General features: G+C 48.9%; 1 protein-coding gene across 2 annotated transcripts in view; it reads right to left on the bottom strand.

The window, feature by feature from the left end:
* Positions 1 to 17,527: 17,527 nt before the first annotated feature.
* Positions 17,528 to 22,244, bottom strand: part of CTIF (cap binding complex dependent translation initiation factor) — a 146,705-nt gene continuing 141,988 nt past the window's right edge. For both annotated transcript variants that reach the window (XM_014257058.2, XM_014257059.2), the window contains exon 12: positions 17,528 to 22,040. In XM_014257058.2, the coding sequence (XP_014112533.2) occupies positions 21,825 to 22,040 (216 nt within the window). In that variant the 3' untranslated portion in view covers positions 17,528 to 21,824. The remainder of the gene's footprint in view (positions 22,041 to 22,244) is intronic.

The following is a 22,244-nucleotide window of genomic DNA, read 5'->3' as shown; positions in this document are numbered from 1 at the left end:
GAAATCTGGGATGACTGAAATCACTCTGTTCTTGTTAGCGGTATTTTTGCTTTGGACCATGGCTCCAGAACCACAAGTGCTAAATCTTCTGTTGATACACTGCAACATGTTAAATTGCAGCACAGTGGGGCGTTTTTTTTCCCCAGTGCTGCTGAGCAGTAATTGAAGAGTGCAATAAAGAAGGGTCTAACAACTCAATTTTTATCCTAAATCACACGTGAAATATGGTCTAGGTGTCAGCTGCTGAGGTACTGCAAGGGAAGGTGGTAAGATTCCACACTCTTCAGATGATGGTTTTCCACATAGGAAAGCCATTTGCAGGTGGTGCAGAGCCACAATCCCTGTGTCAGGAGATGCTCAGCACCCTCCCCAGGGCATCTGCAAGCCCACAAGGGAAATGGGTCCTTCTGCCCATGCAGCCCTCAGGGCAGTGTGGTGGTTACGGTCTGGCTGCTCCAGACAGTTCAAATCCATGAATCCTTGTGCTGGTTGTGCTTCCACTGGTGTCATGTTGCCCCAGTGGATTTTACCTCAGATAGATAGATGTAGACAAGTACCCATCTGAACTACCATTTCCTATCTGTCTATCTATCTATCTATCTATCTATCTATCTATCTATCTATCTATCTATCTATCTATCTATCTAATCTATCTATCTATCTATTTATCTAATCTACCTATCTATCTAATCTACCTATGCCCTGGTCTGAAAGGCCTTATGGAGGCAAAGTGGAGAAAAATTGAATTAATTAAACACATCCATACAAGCATTTTCTTTGCTTTGTCTGCATGCTCATAATAATTCAACTTGTTTTATTGGGAACATGTTGGAAAGAGGATACCAGGGTGGGGGTATACCTCTGGTGGTTTGGAGGAGGAGGTTAAAATGGGCTGGGACAGCCAGTTGTGAGAAACATTCAGAGCAAGAGGTGGAGATGGAGCTACTCCCATGCCATTTATCTGGACAGTAGCATGGACTCACATGGGCTTTTTTTGGGACAGACATTTTTGTAGACCTTGCAACAAGCAGCAGTGAGAGGTGATGTGCTGGGGGGTGGACAGCAAAGCCAGGACTGGCTCTGAACAACTGTGGTTGAGCAGCCAGCTTATGGCTGGGGAAGTTTGGCCCCCATGACCTCACTGTGTCACCAGACTTTGGCAGGAGCCCTGCTCAGCCTTGCACAGAGGAGGCAGAGGAACACTCCCAGCCTCTCCAGCGACTCATTGTACAAATTTTTGTGTGGCTTAAAGATGAAATTAATAAAACCCCCAAATGCTTGCAAGGCTCTGGTGGCTGTTGTGGTTAATGGGGAAGTCACTGCTGTGTAATGTTTACCAGCCAAGGTCCCTGTCATCAGCTTCAGTGGAAAAGCCCAGGATGCTTCCTCTTGTCATGCTACTGCATCACCACCATAAACTGCCAAAGTGCTCCTGGGGATGAATTTGACCATCCTCTTGAGTTATTTTTCAGACACTCTGGTTTCTGAAAGCCAAGAGGTTCCAGTGCTTGCATGCTACATCTGGCTGTCAGCTGCACAAGTGGCTGGACTTGATGACCTTGGAGGCCTTTTCCAACCCTGAGGATTCTATGACTCTAAATGTCTCCTGAGCCTGGTGACAAGGTTTATCAAGTCTGAAAATGTGGTGGAAATCTAAGAGTGAATTCAGTTCCCACTTCCAAAAACGACAAAGGCTGGGTGGAGAGAGAAGACCTGAATGAGCAGCTGTCCTGCAGCAGAGGCAGCTTGAGTTGTGCTGTGACTCATCCTCCTCGGGGGACCCTGTGGTGGGAACAGGGGTGTGCTTTGTCTGGGCTGGAGCATGGTGCTTTGGTGTCTGGGCTTTTGGGATGCTCACTGGGTTGGGGAGCAAGGAAAAGCAATGCAGAGCAGGAGCACAAACCTACTTCAGTGGTTAAGACACCCTGTGTAGAGGGACATTGGTGTTCCTGTCCCCAGCCCGTTCATGCCCAGTGCCATCTGCAATATGATATATTTGGGCTGAAGGAAGAGGTTTAAAGGTCCCCTTGCACCCTCCACACGCAGCTCAGTCTGTAGGCACCATCAGGAGGCTGTGGAAACTCTGAACACCTTCAGCCAAGAGGTGCTGAGCCCCTCTGAGCTTGGCTGTGCCCAGTGTTGTGGGCAGGTGTTCAAGGCTCTCAGCTCCATCCCTTGCATGGGAGCAGGGTCAGGACTGAAGGGAAGGTGATTGAGGCCCGTGGGGTTTTAGATCAGCTCTGAGAGTCAAATCTGGGTGGTTTCATTAGCTTTCAGCGTGGTGAAGTGTTTGCAGCCTTTTTTTGTACCAGACGGGAACAAAGCAGCGCGAGTCAGACGTCGTCGGTGCGGGTGCTGTCGGTTACCAGGGTTACAACACGCATGGGAAAAAGGGAGAAAAAATCCCACATATTGCAAGGAACTAAGTACTAATTTTGCTGTCGAGGCGATACATAGGACTGGCATTACCATGGATGTATTTATATCCTCTGCCCTGTAGCAAATATGTAAGTTATTCTGAGGCATATCCGTACTCTGGGTTTGGAGCTGGACCGCCAAAGACCTCCAGGGAGTCGATGTGTGAGAGCTGAGGGGGGTCTCTTGTTATTCCCTGCAGCTGCCCAGATGAGAATGTCAGCATGAATATGCTTAAAATAGGAAAAAACACATTCTAACCCTGAAGATATCTGTTTTGCACAAGGCATGCTGCAAAGAAAGGAGCAGGACAGCTCCGGCTCCAATCTTCAGCCAGTGAAGGGACATAACTGGGCCCCAGCACCACAGCTACCAAAACTTGCTAGCTCAGTTTAGAGCCAATCTCCAGTGGAAAATGGGTCAGGAAACAAGTTTTGCCTCTCATCAGCAAGGTAAGCCAAGGCTGACAGGAGGAAACTAGAAAACGAAGATGATGTAAAAGGGGTCCAGTGAACAGAAGTGGAAACCAGATCTGATGAAGGTGAAAGAAGGGGAACAAACCTCCTGATGGGAGCTGGGCAGTGGGGTCCCACAGAGCAGTGGGTGGGCAGGTTTGCTCACCTGGGGCAGCTGCAGGAGCCACAGGGGAACGCTGGCACAAACAAATCCAAACCACTGGAGATGGTCCAGCACCCCAAATGCCCTGCTGGAAGTGGTATTTGCTCCTTCCCTGGAAGCTCAGGCCCTGCGGTTTGGTTCTTCCAGCCCAGCATGCTGTGGGGGAAGCTGGGATGAATTTCATGGTTGGAGAATTTTCTGGTTTTAATAATTGATCAAGAGCGAGCAGTGGGATGGAGAGGCCTCGTGCAGTGATGTGCTGCTTGTGGGCTCACCAGCAGAACCACTTCCAGCCTGCAAGACAGCGTGGAGTGGGGCTGGAGGCAGGGAATTGCCTCCGTCAGAGGGGCTGTTCAGGGCTTACAGCCTCCACAACCGGGCAGAAAGGGTTTGCTTTCATCTCCCTGCCTACAACATCTGCAGCTCGGACTCGTAAAACTTGCAGTGCTGTTTTAACCCTTCAAGCTCTTTTTTTCCTTTAGGGAGTTTTCTGGGGACAAAAGGCTGCACCTTTTTGTGCACCCATGCAGCATCATCCCTAGTTGTAGGAGCTGTCAGCTCTGTCTGCAGCCCATGGAGAGAAGGACAGTGGGACCTCAGCCCACAACTGGGATCATTCCCTGGAGGCCTCTAGCCTGAGAGAGACTGCTGGACTGGGACAGCAGTGGTGTTTTAGTGTGTTTACTGAAAACATAACTTTTCTTGGGACTTTTTTTTACAGAGATGCATCAGCACTCTTGGCAGCAGCGAGGCTCCAGGGTTGGATTGATTTTCAGCACAGTCAAGCTCAATGCTCCTAATCCAAAGTCTTTCAGCTTTTGGAGGTCACACTAAGTTCAGGAGGCAAATTTCCCACCTGGGGCATATTTTTGTTGCAGGAAAGCAGATCCCTAGATAGGCACCGGCTTTGTTAGAGGAAACCAGTCTCAGATACAGACCTGCTCATAGCTTGGGAAACTCCAGGGAGATGGAGCCAGAGTGAATCTGGTGCTCAGCGGCTTCAAATACAGCCATCACCTTCCAGGGGAGATGAATATTCCAGTAAAACAACCTCACCTGGGGGAATAAAGGGCACAGGACAATGACAAAACAGAACAGAGGAATGTCTGAAAGGGACCCAAAAGTGGAGGTGGTCAACATGAAGAACAGGAAACCACAAGGAAGTGTAGCAAATCTGGGTTATTCATGTCTGACCCAAAGCCTCATCTGCTTTTGGAAGCTCCATGAAAGGTTCCCACTTTTGGGCTCTGCTTGGTGTCTCTGGACTGGGTACAAGAGTCTCACAAACATCTTGTGAGTTGCAGGAGTTGTGTAAGAAAGGGGAAAGCACAACTCTGCAGTCCTCTGAATGCAGGAGAACTTTGACAAGTGCAAGATGAAGACTTGGACCCTGGATAGGTAATGGAGAAAAAAAAAGGTTATTAGGAGTTATCATTACTTTTAAGTCAGCTGAGGATCTGGGTAATTCTTTTTCTTTTTTTTTTTTTTTTTTTTTTTTTAATGGTTGGGTTGGCAGGGCTTGGCTGGGCTCTGGGACTCCTGGTGGGAGTAGCTGAGGAGCAGCCCCAGGTCTGACATGCCCAAGAGTGTGCAAAAGCTCCTCCATCAGGCACTGGAACATCCAAACCTGAATAATGCGAGGCATTCATCTAGTTCAAGTAAGCTTTGTGGGGCTGAATGTTTGGGGAGGAGGAAAAATGGGTGATCTCACAGAGAAAAGAAGTTGTGGTGGAAATTGGTAGAAATTTCCTTAAAAATAAAAATAAAGAAATATCCATCATTCCCTGAAGCAAGAAATTTCTACCCTTCTCTGGCTTTGCTTTAAGCAGGGTCTCAGGGTCTGACCCAGAACCCTAAAAGCTGCACTTTAAGCTTGATTTTGGTATGTAGCCCATGGGTGTCAGCTCTCTCTCATCTCACAGTTGCACAGTGGTCCACAGCCCATGCTGGCCCCACCCTGCCACCTTCTCCAGCTGCTGCAGCATTCCAGGTGCGCCCCTGAGCTTGACACATCACAGGAACTCTCTGCATGATCTTGGGCAAACTGCTTCTGCCTCGGTTTCCCTTTCCTCCCACTTATCAGACCCTGTGCCTTTGGTGGCATCTGGAGTGACTTTCCTCCATCAGTAGAACTGAATTTAGAGGCTGGGGATGGCTTCTCCATTTTTACAGCCGTTGCCCAGGCGAGTGCTGGAGATGAAAGCTGAAGGAGAGCACAGCACTGGGAGGGGAGTTGCAGCTGGGACACCAGTGCTGGTGTTTGCAGCACCTCCACACCAAGAGACATCAAAGAGGGCATGGCACCCTCAGCTCCCAGGCAGCAGGGAGCTGAAATGCCCTTCCAGTTCAGGCATGCCTCACAGTTTGTTAAAAAAAAAAAAAAAAACAACATCCCACTTCTTATTAATCTGCGATTGAAACTGTAATTATGTCATCGCTCTGAACAGCCCCATCGACAAGTTTGGGCAGGGGATGGGGCTGAGCCGCCTCTCCTGCACCTCTGCCGGCCTTGCCCGGGCTGGCACATCCTGGCCTGGGCCACGGTGCCCTCTGCAGAGGGGACTAAACCTGTGCTGCCATCCTGGGTGAGCCAAGTTGCTCGTGGTGGACGTGTGGCCCGTGGGCACTGCCCTCCTGCACTGCTGCTGCAGTCTCGTGGCTGTCCCCACCCTGGTGCCACAGGCCTGTGTGGCTGTCCTGAGTGCCTTCACCAAGGCTGGACTCTCCCATTTTGTTGGGAATGCAGGGCTCAGCTGCTTCTGGAAGGTGTTTAATCCAGATGGCAGCCCCTCAATGCACCCAGCACCTCAGATGGGGGTTTCTGGGTCATAAAAGAACCTCAGTTTCTGATGCTGCTGCTTTTCTACTGCCCTAAATGCCACTGGGATGTCCCTGCACTACTGTGCACAGCCCCAGGAGCCTGTCCCACCCCAGGGATGCTCAGCTCTCCTCCACCCTGCAATTCTCCCAAAACCACTTTTCTCCCCAGAATCTCCCACCTCTTCAGGTGTCTGTCATACCCCAGGAAGGCAACCCTGCTCCCCCAGCCCCACACTTGCCTCTCTTTGCTCTGAAAGTGCTTGTTTCAGCTTTCATTGCTCTCAGATGTTTTTTTGGACCCTATTAAATAACATTGCAAACGTTGATGTTAATTAAAATTCCTCCTAACCACTCCCTGCTCACCCTCCTCTTGTAACCCCTCCTTAAAACCTCATTCATTTTTGGGATCTTCCCAAACAGAGGCTCTCCAGGCCCAGCTTTTTTCGTGGTGTTTCTCCACGCCACATCCCTCCCCTGTAAATAAGCTCTGGGGTTCAAAGCACTACCTGCTTTTTCTTCATTGCCATTTTCCCATCATTTTATCTGCTCTTGGAGCCTGAGTGTGAGGAACTTCAAAAGGATTTATCATGTTTAGGCTGGTCTTTGTGCCAGGGACAATATCAACGGACACCCAGTATCTCATAGGAAAAAAACTCCTCAAGGTTGGTACATCTCTCTGAAAGATAATATTTCAGGAACTGAGCTCCCACCTGTCCAGCATTGGACCTTGAATATCTGGAGCAATGTCTACTACATCCCTGGGTTTTGCTGTTAGTAATCCCTGCTCCAGGTTTGTCGTTCCCACCTTTGGATATTTGTTGTCCTTCCTGGGTGAAGACATCTTCACTGCAGGAGGACTGGTCTGAGAAAAATGCCAAAGTGAGGTATTTCTTTAAATTTCAAAACACAACCCAGTGCAGGAAGCAAAATAAACCAAATTTGTAGAAAATGGTGCTGGAATAGAGCACTTAAAATCAAATAACCCCGCTGTTAATCCCATGGGCAATCCAGACATCATTAAACTACCTGCAATCGGTGTTTTTCCAGCCTGTTCTTAAAAATCTTAAGTGCAGCATTACTACGTTTTTCCATTTTTTTCCAGGCCTTTATTATCTGTCTGTCACCCAGACTTCATCTTCCTTCCTGCAGGTTAAGCCCACGACTTCTCAGCCTTTCTTCAGTGATAATGAAGGGTTTATTTCCTTTCCCCTGGCAGCCGTGTTTTATGATTTACGATATCCCTTCGTCTTTTTATTAATGCTTTAGACTAAACAGCACCACGTCCTTCAAGCTTCCTTTTTGGGATATCTTTTGATTTTTAAGCACTTTGCACACCATCCTACAGACTCCCTCTGTTAGTAGTTTACCACCTTTATTAGTGAGTCAATACCCAGGATTCATTAGACACCACTTATTTGGGTAAGTGTTGTTTATTACAATATCTTTTTTTTCCTTATCATTATTCCAGCATGTAATAGCTGTCATCCAGCCATCTGCCAGCTCTTCATGGCTTTGCAGAGGTGAGGGAAAGGGAGTTATTCTCAGCACCAGACTGCAATAGGTCCACAGGGAGCTTGGGGGACTTGACAAGGGCCAGCCCAGTGGTTCCAAACTTCCCAACCATCCCTTGGATGTCTGTGAGGACCCCGTTCCCAAAGAGATGTAAACGCCCAGCAGAAATCTGGGGTTCCTCTGAGGCTTTGGAACCTTGGATTGGTCCAGTTCCAACTCACAGGATCCCATGGAAGTTTAGAGCGGAGTCTCCAGATTTGTGCTGGGCATGGAGCAGCCTTGCCAGGCATGAAATAAAAATGGGTCAAGTGTACCACATTTTTATCCCTTATGAAATGATGGCTTTTTTCCACAAAGGCATTTTGATATGGAAGAGCATTTTGTGCTATTTATTGCAATGATCTCTGAGGATAGAGTTGACTCTGCTGAAGACAAGGAGGACCTTGGAATTCCAGGAACAGCATTACCAGCGAGATAAGCATCAGCCACAAGTCTCCACATATTGCAGAGGTTTTGGTCAAAGAGATCCATTTACTCTATTCCATATTTTAATTCAGCCATCTGAGAATAAAATACATGCTGAAAAACATTTAATTGTGTTTTTATGAGTGTTTAATGATGTCTGCTTCATCAATGGTGATGATCAGAGAAACAAAGATTGTTTTGGGTTGGAAAGAACCTTAAAGACCCTCTCATTCCACTCCCTGCCATGGGCAGGGACAACTTCCACTGTCCCAGGCTGCTCCAAGCCCTGTCCAGCCTGGCCTTGGACACTGCAGGGATCCAGGGGCAGCCCCAGCTGCTCTGGGCACCCTGTGCCAGAGCCTCAACACCCTCACAGCCAAGAATTCCTTCCCAGTTTCTGCTCTAAATTCTAAATGTTCTTGAACCCAACTTTCTGAGGCTCAGTTTCTAGCCCATCATTGCTTAAAGCAGTGGGAGAAGGTGAGGTGTGCAGGACATCACTCTGCAATCAAGGCACCTCCACTGATGATGGGCAGGGTAGGGATACAAAGCCCTGCTCTCTGGAGCAAACATGTTGTCCCTGGGAGGAGGTGACCCCTGGGGAAGTCTGGACATCTGTGTCCTGTGAGCCCCTGACTTGAGGGGCAGAAGATGCTCTGGCATTTGGGAAATGGAGGGGGAATGTGGGAATTAGAGGTCTGGGAAGGACAGGAATCTCTCCTGGTGGCATTTTCACTCCTTGTTTCACCTTCTGTCTCTTTTTTTCTCTCTTTCTTCCTCCCTCAGGCCAGAACCAGGTCTTTTCTAAGTTGCAGGCACCTTTGTGAAGTGACCCTTAGACAAGGTTGTTTGAGGTGAGCAAAGCCCCTGCCAGCCGCTGTAGATTAATTATTACTTCCAACCTCCTGCTTCTCAACCTTGGGAAACTGCTCTCTATTGGGTAATTCCTCATTTTTCTCCACCCCCTCTCAAATGGGCAACAGTCAAAATACAACTCAGCCCAGGTTTAAAAAAACCACTTCCTACCAAAACTGCAGGTGAGAGAAAAGAGCCCCTTTTGAAGAGGGGTCCATGGGTAGAAGAGGGTCCATGGGGATGTCCCTCCTCAGAGGCACAGGTTCAGTGGCACCAGGGCCAGCAGAATTTGGGAGTGGGAGTCTGTGGTAATGTTGGTGCCCTAGCAAAGAGACAAGGTGGAGTCTGGCTGTTTCGACACCGAGCACTTCAGCCCTCGGCACGATTTCCATTGGCACCTGTGCCGGCAGCCGAATGGGAGACCTTTGCTCAGCTTCCTATTAGCCATTTAGCTTTAATTAAAGGCATTCACCAGTCAGCTGCCACTGACCAGCTGGGACGATAAATGGGTGGTCCTGAACCATCATGTCTTTCTATTTCTGTCACTAATCTGGCAAATTTTGGGACTGCAAGATGGGGAGGAGGTGGGTGCCAAGGGGGTGCTTGGGAGAAGAGGTGTGAGATTGTGCTTTTGGGGAGGAAAGGGAGGAACTGCCCACCCTGCAGCGTGCACAGGGATGAGAACTGAGTTATGCAAAGCCCTCCCTTAGTCCTGAACTTGAACCCTCTCCCTGTATATTGTTGTGAATGCCCAGTTTTGGTTGTGCACACCCCAGAAGGAGGTGAATTCATCACCTCCATCTACCCCAAGTGCTTCAGTCCTGGTACCACCCAGCTGTCCCAGCAGGCTGGGGACCTCTGGCTGCCCATGCCATACCTACCCACCAGACTCAGGGCTGCAAATGCTGCTCTGACAGTGTCCCCCTGTGCTGACACCTGTCCCTTGTGAGTCAGGGTGACCAGCCTCCTGGCTGGCCCTTATCTCCTTTGGTTGTCTTATCTCCTTCCAGTAGAAATTGGACTGGGACCGGGCGCCCCGGGAGCAAGGCGGGGAGCTCGAAGTGGAGCAGCCGATGAAGGCAGCTGATAATGGCATTTCCTGGAGGCAGAGCTCTTGGGCAAGGACTCCTAGGAATAGCTCACAGGGGTGGCAGGGCTGAGATGGGTGACATTAAAAAACCTCTGTACAACACTGGATTCCTCATCTGCCCACAAAACAGCTTGTGCTGAGATCCTGTTGGACACCTTGGAGCTGAAAAAGAGCTAGGAGAGACCCTGGGGACATGGGATGACCCCATGAGGCTGAGCAGGATGGACAACGCTGGTGGCCAAGCTGCAGCTCGTGTGAACTGGGAGTGAACAGAACATCTCCTGCATCTAGAGCAGCACAGGGAAGTGAGTCACAGCTGAAGATCCAGACTTGTCCTAAAAAAATGCCCACCCTAAGGTAGTTGCCTCTGGGGTGAGCCTGGCAGATTTGTCTTGTGGGCAAGCACAGGAACAGTCCCTGGGGGCTGGCGGTGCAGACACAGGAGGGGTTCACTCCAGGCTGCCCACTGCCATGTGCCATCATCCCCTGCAGAGCTGGTGGGCCCACATCCCACGTGGTGCATTCAACTTACCCCATCAAGACTTTGAGGTGACGCAGGGTTGGGGTTTGCACGCACAAGGGTGACAGTAAGGGACAAAGGCCACCAGCTGTCCTCCAGGGACCCCGGCTGAGTGCCCTGGGTGGAAAGCACGGTGGTGCCCTGCCGTCTGGGCTCCCTTCCAGGCTCATCATGGGACTCCCAGCAAATCCCCTGGGGCAATCTGATCTCTTGGACACCAGGCACCTATCTCTCCCTCTGGCATGTCGGGTTTTCCACGGTTTAAGGTGCCAAAGTTCATTGACTGTGGTGGTGGCTCAGGCACACCCACAGCCTGTGCCACCCTCCATGGGACAAGGCAGGTCCCCCTGCCAGGAGGAAAGAAAACAAGGTGCAACAGGGATAAAGTCACTTTGCACCCGGGTATAAAACCTTGTGGGGGTGGGGGGAAATCACCCCTGTGATATGTCCTGCGTAAACCCCGGAAGTTGTAGGGCTGCTGGTAGATATTAGCTGTTTTTATTTCACAGAACAGTCAGAACTGATGATGAAACTCTGTCTGAGGTCTCACAGAGACAAATGACAAGTTTCCCAGTAGTCCTTGAATGGCTATCAAATGTGTCATAGTTAGAAGCCAGCCTGGAGGGACTTTTCCTCCAGTAGGTCCCATTCCTGGAAATTAGTCTGCCCTACACATTCCCTGGATTTGTCAGTGATCTAGGAGGAATCTTTGTTAGAAAATTGGTGACATTTCTGCAAACTCTTGAGTAATTTAGGAGGTGGAAAAACATGTGGTAGAAGCCTCCTGTCTGTCCTGGGAAGGGATGGCCAGCTCACTGGGAAACACAGCTGGCCATGGAGGGATGCAGTGCCACTTGTCCCTTTGCAGCTCTGCAGTGGGTTCAGTGTGAAACCTCCATGACCACGTCCTTGTGCTGCTGCTTTCACCACCTCCCCTGTCTGAGGGGACTGCTGTGTCCCCAGAGTGAGGTGCAGAGCTCTGTACGTGCTCCCTGCACCACCCACACACCTCTGCACGGGGCCAGCAGCTTGCACAACCCACAGGGTCAGGGACAGGGAGCACAGCTCTGGCTCGTGGGTCCCACAGTGTGTGTCCAGGCAAGCAAACTCATCTCCACTGTGGGGTGGCCACATGAAAAATAAAGATTAGGAGAAGTGTTGGTGGTGCTGGAAGGTGGTCTGGAAGCCCAAGTGGTTGGCATGGGACAAATCATGCCCAAAATCCCTTGAAGCATCTCTAGTGCAGACTGCTGTGGTCCTTCTGCAAGTCCACTCCCAGTTTCCTCCTTTGTCTTCTCATCCCGGGCTGGTCTGGGGCAGACCCAGGGCTGAGCTAGGGGAAGGCTTGGTCAGCCCTGCACTACCCCAGCCACAAACACCTGAAATGGATTAAATCCAGCCTGAAATAGAATAAATCCTGTGGCAGCATCTGAGGCACCACATCACTACCTCAGACTAGGAATACCAGGAGAAGAGCCTTTCCAATCTGAGGAGGCTACAGAGAAATCACAGAAAGACCAATTTAAAATTAATCCAGTGCCCCACCACTTGCCTCCCTCCCTGTGAACTCCACTGAACTTTGGAAAACCAAAACAAAACAGTGCTGAGTTCAGCCTCAGTTCAAGTAGAAGATAAAGTTCAACCTACTTCTAATTTTGTCCTGACAATTCCCACCAGAAAATAGGCTCCAGAACGGCACCCTGGGGGTAAACCAGCCCTGATCCTCACCAGCCCCCCTGGATGTCCCCAAAACCTCCTGCCCACCTGCAGGTGGGACAAGAAGCATGAAGCCAAGTGTCCCAGACACCCCACGGGAGCATCCCCCTGGGGGTGGCCATGGGGACCATGGCACAGTGCTGGCTGTCCCTGCCCGTGTCTGGGCCACTCCGGGCTGGGACGGGTCTCCAAGGGACAACTTCTTGTGGGACTGATTTTTTTTCCCCCTTGCTTCCCCTTAGGAGTGTCACTCAAATCCAGCACCTGGGGAGCAATTAAAACTGGAGAAGAGGGTAATTAGGGGAGAAATTGGGAGACAAGGGGCTGTGAATGGAGGGGCAGGATGCACAAGAGGAGATGAGGCTCCCTGCAACCTCCTCCTCGCATTTACAGGGGAACATGGGTGGTGGTGATTCCTAGTGGGATTTTGGGATGCAAACCCAGTGCACCCCAGGGAAAATGGAGGTTGTGGACTCCCCAGCCCTGGAAGTGTTCCAGTCCAGGTTGGACAGGGTTTGGAGCACACAATAGTGGATAGTGGAAACCATACCTGCCCATGGCAGGGGGTGGAACAGGGTAATCTTGAAGGTCCCTTCCAACCCAAACCATTCTGTGATTCTGTGAATCTATACTGCTTGCAGAAAGTGTTCATCCAAGGGAAAAAGCCCTTGCACAAGGCTCTGTGGACCTAAATGTGAACTGCAGGGACCCAGGGTGGTCACCTCTCCCCAAAAAGGTGAGTGCAGGTGGTGACTGGCAGAAGGACAATGCATCTTTCCCAAGGAGCAGACACCTTCAGCTGTGAAAAGAGAGCTGAGGAGGTCGAATGTGACAGCACAGAGCTGGAAACTTGCCTGCAAACACAGAGGGAGCAAAGGGAAATATAAATCACAGGACAGAGAGAAAATGGAGAAAAAAAAGTGTAAATTGAGCTGAAAAACAGAAATCAGGCATCAGTACTGAGTTATTTGGGTTTAGACCCCTTGGGAGAGCAGTGAGCCCCTGCAGCACCCTTCAACTGCTCAAAAAAACCCAATGGAAACACAATTTTATATAAAGAATATATACAGCAGGATGTGTCCATGCAATGATTGTAAAAACTAATTGCAGTCACCACATGCAACACAATCCCTGCCCCAAACACTTCATCGCCTCCGCAAAAACAAGACTGCATTTATCTCTAAGAAATCAGCACAAACCCATGGTTTCTAACAAATAACCTGCATTTTTTGTGCTTGAAAAGAAGAGCAGAGCAGCCCTGCTAACTGGGGGTTGGTTTCTTACATGAGTTGTAAAATCCAGCCCTGGGGAGAGAAGTTACCTTTGCTGTAAAACAATCTGCCGACTGGATTTCACAATCTTTGTCGTCTTTCTCTCCCTGCAGCAATATTTTTACGGTGTTTGCCCTCAAACCAGTTTTTCATCAGCCGACATGTGTAATTACCACCAGACAGGTTTTGGATAACCCATCCCCTGGTGCAGTTTTTCCTCCCACCCTAATCTTCCAGCCTTGCTTTGAAAACTGACCTCTTTTGGACCTCAAAATTTTAAATGATCAAAAAAAAAAAAAAATTTAAAGTTGCTTTCTGAGCTTGAATATTGCTAACCCCAGAAATGTCCAAGGCCAGGGTGGATAGGGCTTGGAGCAACCTGGGATAGTGGAAGGTGACCCTGTCCATGGCAGGGGGTGGAATGAGATGATCTTTAAGGTTTCTTCCAACCCAAACCATTCTGAGATTCCATGGTTCTATGATCAAGGCAGGGAGTAGTAAATGCTGTTCAGGATTTACTTTAGGATTTTATCCCAGGAAGGGGGAAAAAAAAAAAAAAAAGTGCCAGTGACAGATAATTTGGCTGTGGTTGACAGATGGGACATGGGAAGGCCTCAGTCCAGCTGACACCTGGCCATGGTGCTCTCATGACCCACCTGTGCACGGCACCCTGGCTCTGCATGTCTGATGGCAGAGCACAGTATTCTGTGCCAAGAAAGCTCAGGCTCCTGCGGAGCTCACTGCTGTTAAGTTTTAAAGGTGAAAGAGCACTGCTTGTTGCCCACCTCCACCCACAGGACAACAGCCAGAAGGAACTCCTCCCTGGTGCCTTCGTGAAGCAAGAGCAGGTAGGATTTCTCCCTTGGATTGGGAAGCCTGGGGGCTCCATCTGTACCTTCAAGCACACCCCAAATAAAACCCAGACTGCCAGTAGAAGTGTGGAAATGGTCTTCATAACCATCACCTAGTCTTTGCAGAGGTGCCACGGAATCTCACAGATCCCACAGAATCTCAGTGTCTTGGCCTGTCCACAGCAGGGGGGATGGAATGAGATGATCTTTAAGGTCCCTTCCAACACAAATCACTCTGTGATTCTGTGATTCCATGACCTCTCCTGGCCATGCAGACCCTTACTTCCTTCCTCAGACAGCTGTTCCCATATTCTACCAGCTGCAGGGATCTGCTCCAAGACCTGGTTCTTGCTCACAGCTCCACCACCACTGCTGTGGGGTCACCAGCAGGGCCTGTGCAATCCTACCCCAGGATTCACAGATCATTTAGGCTGGGAAAGCCTTCCAAGATCAATGAGTCTAACCTATCACCAATCTTCACCTTGTTACCCAGCCAGGAGTGCCATGTCCACTCATTCCTTGGACACTCCCAGGGATGGGGACTCCACCTCCTTCCTGGGCAGCCTGTTCGCAATGCCTGACCACCCTTTCCACAGAGAAATTCTTCCTGATGTCTAACTTTAAGTCTTGGCTGCAAGGCCACATGTGTTGGTCACTTGGACATCAAGAATTACAGGAGGGAACACAAATGCTGATGTGTTTTCCTCTGTCAGGGGTGGGAGGAGAGGAGCAGAGGCTGAAGCAAGCCCAGGACCATGGCAAAGGTGATTTCTCCCATCAGACCACTGCCATCTCCTGGCATCGCTTCCCAAAAGTGGGAACTGCTGATGGGAAAGCTCTGTGGGAAGTTATTGAAAAGGTCTCAGCTAATAAAATCCAATTTGTTTAAATGTTATTGCTGCAGCAACACAATATACATTGAAACAAAACACTTGGGTGAACAAACTGGGATGATTTGGGACAGAATGCAATTCTGAAATTTTGGCATTTCTCTTGAGAGGAACTTCACATTTTTTTCCCATTGACTCTGGGCAGACAAAGCCAAACATCCATCTCTGCGACCGCCCATCCTCGAGACCCCACACTCACCTGTACCAGCAAGGATAACCACAGTGACCCTCTCAAGAGGCACAGGCAATGTCTGCATTCCTGAAAATGCTTACATCAGTAATCTACAGCACAAGGATGTAACATTTCTTGCAGAAATCTTTCTCTAGGAGTCCAGAGAAATCCCAGGGAGCAGGACAGACATCAAACTAGGCTCCGCTGTCATATTTATGTAGCCACACAAGTCTCCAGCTTTGTAATTTGGGATCATAGTGTAGGATTCAAAAGGAAGAGGTCACAGTCTTATAATGTGCATTATTGTTTTAGTATCACTATTTTCCTTGCTTCCCAAGCAATAGTCATTTAAGGTACTGAACAGCTCTGTTCAGCTGGCAAACAGAGCACCAATGCAGTTACATTAAGGTTATTTATCTTTGTTGCCCATTTTGCCACCAGCAGGAGCATTTAAAAACTCCCCTTGACACTCAGCAGAGATGTGGAGCTGCTGGAAGAGGAGAACATCCTGCACCCTAGCTACTTGCAGGTTTGCCATGTTTTAGGGAAGCCATGCAATCTTACTCTGATCCATGGAATATTTATTTGCTGCTGTCTGGGTTTTTGGCAGACATGAGGAATTCACAGAAATATTCCTGCATCTTGAAAGCTTCGGCTCTGTAGTGATGCCCATCCATCTGCTCCTAATCTTGTGTTACTGCAGGTTATTTTCTCATTTAATACATCTTGGTGGTCCCAGGGGCCCCAGGGATCGTCTTTGCTCTTGGCTTGTCTACTCCCTGCCCAACTCCAGTGCTGATAAACTCTTCCCAGAGCTGGTCCAGATGCTCAAACCCCCGATTATGAACAGGCCAAACTCCAGCACACCCCAGAGCTGTAGGGTCTGGTTGCAGGTTGGGGCTCATGATGGGGATGTTCAGGGGTGGATCCTTGGAAGGGTGACACAGGGTCAGGTATGGTATTTCATAGAACCACAGAATGATTTTGGGTTAGAAGGGACCCTAAAAACCCCCTTGTTCCACCCCCTGTCGTGCAGGGACACCTTCCAGTGTCCCAGGCTGCTCCAAGCCCTGTCCAGCCTGGCCTTGGACACTGCAGGGATCCAGGGGCAGCCCCAGCTGCTCTGGGCACCCTGTGCCAGGGCCTCAACACCCTCACAGCCAAGAATTCCTTCCCAGTTTCTGCTCTAAATTCTAAATGTTCTTGAACCCAACTTTCTGAGGCTCAGTTTCTAGCCCATCATTGCTTAAAGCAGTGGGAGAAGGTGAGGTGTGCAGGACATCACTCTGCAATCAAGGCACCTCCACTGATGATGGGCAGGGTAGGGATACAAAGCCCTGCTCTCTGGAGCAAACATGTTGTCCCTGGGAGGAGGTGACCCCTGGGGAAGTCTGGACATCTGTGTCCTGTGAGCCCCTGACTTGAGGGGCAGAAGATGCTCTGGCATTTGGGAAATGGAGGGGGAATGTGGGAATTAGAGGTCTGGGAAGGACAGGAATCTCTCCTGGTGGCATTTTCACTCCTTGTTTCACCTCCTGTCTCTTTCTTCCCTCTCTTTTTATCTCTCCCAGGCCAGAAAAAGAGGCAGGCACTCCAGTTAGCCAAAAATTAATTGTCTTGGGCTTGAGAAGGGTTTTTCAGAGGAGACCTTGGAGTAAACCTGTTTTTTTCTGAGATGGGCTCAGTTGGTCAGAGCATGGTGCTGGTAACAGCAAGGTTGTCGCTTCATCCCTGTATGGGCCATTCACTGAAGAGCTGGACTTGATGGTCCTTGTGGGTCCCTTCCAACTCAGAATATTCTGTGATTTTGTGAAAAACATCTTGAGTATAATTTTCAGACTGTTTTTAACAGGTAGCAGTGGTTGAGGAGCCCTTGTTGCTGTAGCACTGGGTGGAACGTATGTGATTACATCAGGGGGGTCTTCTGGCAGACCCCCTGGCCCAGCTGAGACAGGACATGAAGAGGTGGGAAATTTGCTTTGGGCAGAGGATGGGGAGCAGGGGAGTGGCAGCTATGGAGGCAGATCAGGAGACGGGCTCAATCCGTCATCATCCACGGATCTCTGAGCCCTTTGCACCATTCCCAAAAGCTTTCACCCTCCCTCTGTGAGAGGTGACAGGGAGAGGGACCAGCCCCCGCAGGGGGAGCAGCAGGATGTGACTGGCACCAGGAGCACTGAGGTGGCCCCACAGAGCCCTCCTGAGCTGCATTTCCACCACGAGGGATATTCTGCTCCCACCACCCACACATTCCTTTCCTTCCATCCTGAACTAAAGGATGGTCCCTCCCAGAGCAGGAGAAGCGACAGCGCGTACCCACAAAGAGATGGGGAAATGTCAAGCTTTAAACATTTATTACTCAGATGATGCATTTTATAGCATACAGTGGGTCTGGATGTTCTATAAACAAAGACTGAATTGCCACAAAGAGTTATGAGCTCCCTTGTTTTAACAGTCTCTGAAATGCTGAAAACGATGAGTTTGTGATTTCTCTAAGTATGAATATCTAAGCCTTTACTCTCCCCAAAACCTTTCTCCTTTTTTTTTTAAAAATTTTTTAAAATTTTTTTTAAAGCGCTTAGTTTAACAAATATGATTAAATTAAAAATGTTGCTTTTTCAAATGCAAATAAATACATTTAAAAAAAAAAAAAAAAATTCCTAGTGTTAACTCCGTGTTCTGCAGGACACCACAGCTCCCTTGGCTATTGACAGTGGACTTTGCAACCCTTAGTATCGTTTCTTCTGAAAAAATACTGAAAATATCACCAGGACTGCTTAATAGCTAACACCAAGAAGAGCAAAATTAGTGTAAAGCCATAAAATACCCAGCAGGGAAATTAAAAAAAAAATCATAGTTAAGATTTTGAGAGATCTCCAAGTGAGGGGTGTTATAAAAATAAGCACAAAAATAAATCATAAGTTATTCTGACAAGTTTTCTTTCAAAGCCATCAATCATGCCAAGAATAGATACTAGTTAATCTCCTTCAGGGGAAGAGGGGAACCAAGCAAATCACTTACTTTTCCTTTTTTTTATCTTCCCATTTTTGTTTCACCTCCACATACACAAGACTTCTCCGAACAGCAGTGGAATCCCTCATGGGGAAACCAAGCAAATCACTTTCTGTGTAGTGAAACCCATCAGTTTGGAAAGATTTTTACCAGGAATGAGGTGAATAATAACTGGGGAGCCTGGCAGGGAGTCAGCAAACCTGCACTGCATCCCAGGGAGATGGACACAGAGGTGGTGCTGCAGCCACTCGCCTCCACGCCACCCTGAGGTTTGGCCCCACACACATTTGGCCTGAGGAGGTTTATTTTCACCTTTGCTGATGTAGTTGTGTGGGGACAACACAGTAAAACCCCACACAGATACTTTTATTGAGCAGCAAAGATGGATTCTGGCTGATTTGGGGAGATGTAGTTGGTGGCTTTGCACCTAAAAATAACACATTGGAAAATTACGCTCTTTGGCGACCGTTTGTAAAGTAAGCCAAAAAATTAAGTGGGGGGGAAGAAAAGAGAGAGAGAAGAAAACACTCCAGGATCTCCAGGTGCTCTCCAGCACTGTTCCCCATCCTGCCCATCAAATGTCCTTGTGGTGCCTCTTTTCCCAACACGGTACCCTGGTGAATGATGCCATGTGCCCACCGGCTTCCTACTGATGGACTTCAGAAAGATACCATTGGCAGCATGAAATTTTTTGGGGAAAAACCCCCATTTTTGGTCAACATTTTGATTCTCAGACATCAACAGAGAGACTGATGTATCAAAGCAGTTAATGGCTGGATGAATGTATGCTAATAGCAGAGATAAATGGTAAGACATTAAAAACTGACAGAGTTCACATGAAAGTTCTTAATTTCCAGTGTTGGAAGGGAAAGTCATGGGCCAAGCCTGGTCAGTGGGGGTTGCAGGACTGCCCCACAGTGAGAAAACTGAATAAGCTCTCACAGCAGGTAGGGGTAGGGAAATGCTTTAGGAGAAATACTGTGGCTTACACTTTGACTCTGAATGCCTTCTGATGCACTAATGGGTGAAAATTCAAGTTCTTAGAAACAAAATCCCCAATTATCTATGTTTTTCTTTTATTTTTTCTTCTTTCACTACATCCCAAGAAAAAATTCTGTGGGAAGTGAGAAGCTGCAGGGGCTAGAGTGGCAGTCTGGATCACTGCTGGCAGGATCCCTGGCACCCCAACCCATTAGGTTGCTGTCCTTGCTATAGGACTTTTCTGCTCTTAAAAAAAAAAGAAAAAATAACCACAAAACAACAAGACAAAACTATTTTTCAGGCCTTCTCCCAGAAGACTGACACTCTGCCTGAGTGCACTGTGATGGGTGTTATATCCCCTTCTCCTCCACTCCTTGAGAATTCAGGGAGCAGAAAAAACAAAGAGCAATGGGCACAGCCCTGAGCCTCGTAATACTGATGGGCTTTGCCGTCTAAATGAAGTTCATCTGCTCATTAATACTATCAAACCACATTGCTACTAATGAAGCTGACCCAACGCAAGGCGCCGTCACTGTGCGAAGCTCCTGGGCTTGAATAAGTGAAGCAAAAGTTAATTTTTCCAGACAATTCTAGTGAACTTAGCAATCATTTTGCTGCATTCTATGCAGTCAGGAAAACTGAAGCTCCTGTTTCCAGCTCCTCTTGCTCCAAGTGCAGAATGGAAACGGGATCAGCAGACAACCAGACGAAAATTCAGATAATATTGAACTTCAGCATCACGACTCTTCACACCCCTGCAATGCATTTTCTGCTGAAAATTTCTGCCCTTTAAATTTTGCAGCAAAAGCTTCCTCCCCATCGCAGACAGACCAACACATTCATAAGGCACCCAAGAACATACTGCACATCCAAGGAGGCCGGGGTGAAATCTCTCTTCTCTACAAGCCACCAGAAATGCAACGTTTTGCTTGGAAAAATGGGTTTGAGCTGCTGAGTTCAGGCCCAGCCTGCCTGGTCCAGGGTCCGAGTGTGCCATCCTTGTGGCATAAGTTCTCTTATCATAAAAGGAATAAATTGAACAGTGAGAAGAAACCAGGATGGGCTGGCGGCATTGTGCCCTCCTCAGCTCCTGCAGGCAGCATGGGGCAGCCTGCACCCTTGCTAGGTTTCACTGGAGAAAGTCCAATTTCCTAAGTCAAAGTGTTGCTAGATCACCAAACAAGGAGCCCACCGCGTCTTCTTCATGATTCAGGCGTTGCCCCGGACCAGTCTCTCACCCTCCGGGTGGCATGTCCCCACCGTCCCCCACAGCCGTCCTCTCCCTTGGGACGCTCCAGCACGGAGCCATGAGGGGATCCTGGAGCAGCCTGGAGCAATCCCCCGAGCACACTCTGCCTCTCTGAAGACATCCCCATCCCTCGATGGCACTGTGCCACTTACACCGAGCGTGGGACAGAGCTGCTCCTGCACACTGCACACCTAGGAACGCTGGATAGCATATTCAGCTAGTTAGAAGCCAGGCCCAAAACTTCTATTTTTGGCTTTTCTATTTTTCCCTCTTCTTTTTATCCTCTTCTTTTGCTATACGCTGCTTGTCTTCTCTTTACCAGTCTCCAAAGAACATCAAACCTTCATTTCTCCCGTGCCCTGTACATTATTAGGCCCAACTATAACAGGCCTGGATTTAAATGTATAATTACAACCATGACAGTAATAACAATAAAGCACTCCTTCAATGGAAAAAAGAATTATTACAAAAAAAAGTTAAATGATTATAGTGGCTGAGGAATAACGGCGACTTGAACAGCAAGAGCCACAGAATCCCCTGTTTTTAGAGCCCCCAGCTCAAAGGACACATTTCTCAATCCACCGAGGAGGTTACTGGCAAGATGACGGTGGCTAAGTAAATTCTGCAGTGGCTTTAGGACTCCTTTAAAACACTCCTTCTGCTCCAGCATCTTCACACAAAGCGTTACCCAGCTCGAGGGAAGGCGCTGCTCTCCCCATCCCCGAGCTGCTCACAACTGTCTGTCCAACAATACAATAAGAAGAAATTACGAATGCTCGAGAGAAAGAAAACCCAGTGCAAATAAGAAAGTCGTCCCACTCTCCAATCTGCCTCTGAAGGGGGGGCGGGTAGGTGGGGGAACACACAGAAAGTCGAAAACAAGAGAAGGAGGGGGGGGGAACCTAACGCAAGCCCCGCTTGACAAAAGCCATCAATTATGAGCGTCTGGTGTACTGTGTGCCTGGCTTTGTCCTCCCGAGACATATGCTGCCTGCTGTCTCCTGCCAGTTGGCCAGGGCAAGGCAGGAGGACGGCGTGAAAACAATACTAGCCCCCACTTGGATTATTTTTTTGTTCCCCCTCCTTTTCCAAATTCTCTGTCTTCTTTCGAAAGCCAAACAATAACCCGGCGGGATGCGCTGCTGCTGCTTGAGCAATGAGTTCAGAAAAAGAAACCCCTAAAACAAAACCACGGCAGGGAGGAGGGGTGGCACTTGGCGGCGCGGCTGAAAAAGAAACATGCTGCTCCCTCCCCACCCCACGAACGTAATTCTCGAGCATGCTGGGTTTGGTCTGCTGGGGGATTTAAATCAGAAAAGCTCTTGCCGGGTCCCTTCAAGGCGCATGTCTTCTCCTCGTCCCTAACCACCCCACCTTGCCCTGCCCCTCAAGCTGTTAGTTTTTGGATGGTCTTGTTGTAGTACTGCGTGATCGTGGGCGTCAGGGGGTTCCAGTTGTTGGCGTGCAGCTCGATGACCTCCAGCAGCAGGGACCTGGTCAGCATGGACTCGGAGGGACACAGCATCTTGTCGCGTGCTATTGCCAGCAGCTCCGTCATCATCTCGGGCAGCTGCTCCTCCAGCAGCCGGCCGGTGCTCTGCAGCTGTTGGGAGAAGAAGAGGTCAACCACGGATTACTGATCCTTGTGGGTCCCTTCTAGACTGAGACACTCTAGGATTCTATCACTCTATGATGTTAAAACACCCCTCTGGCTTTTTACAGACAGCTCCTGTCCCTACGGTTCTGCCCTGCCTGGTGTGGGCAAGGTTAAAAAAAAAAAAGCGTCGTGGCTTTTGAAAACCAAAAC

Source organism: Pseudopodoces humilis, chromosome 4 (assembly GCF_049639895.1).
Source record: "Pseudopodoces humilis isolate 2021_Gansu_Grassland_sample_001 chromosome 4, ASM4963989v1, whole genome shotgun sequence".
NCBI classification, from domain to species: Eukaryota; Metazoa; Chordata; class Aves; order Passeriformes; family Paridae; genus Pseudopodoces; species Pseudopodoces humilis.
The sequence above is the reverse complement of the archived record's forward strand: the minus strand, read 5'-3'. Positions and strand labels throughout refer to the sequence as shown.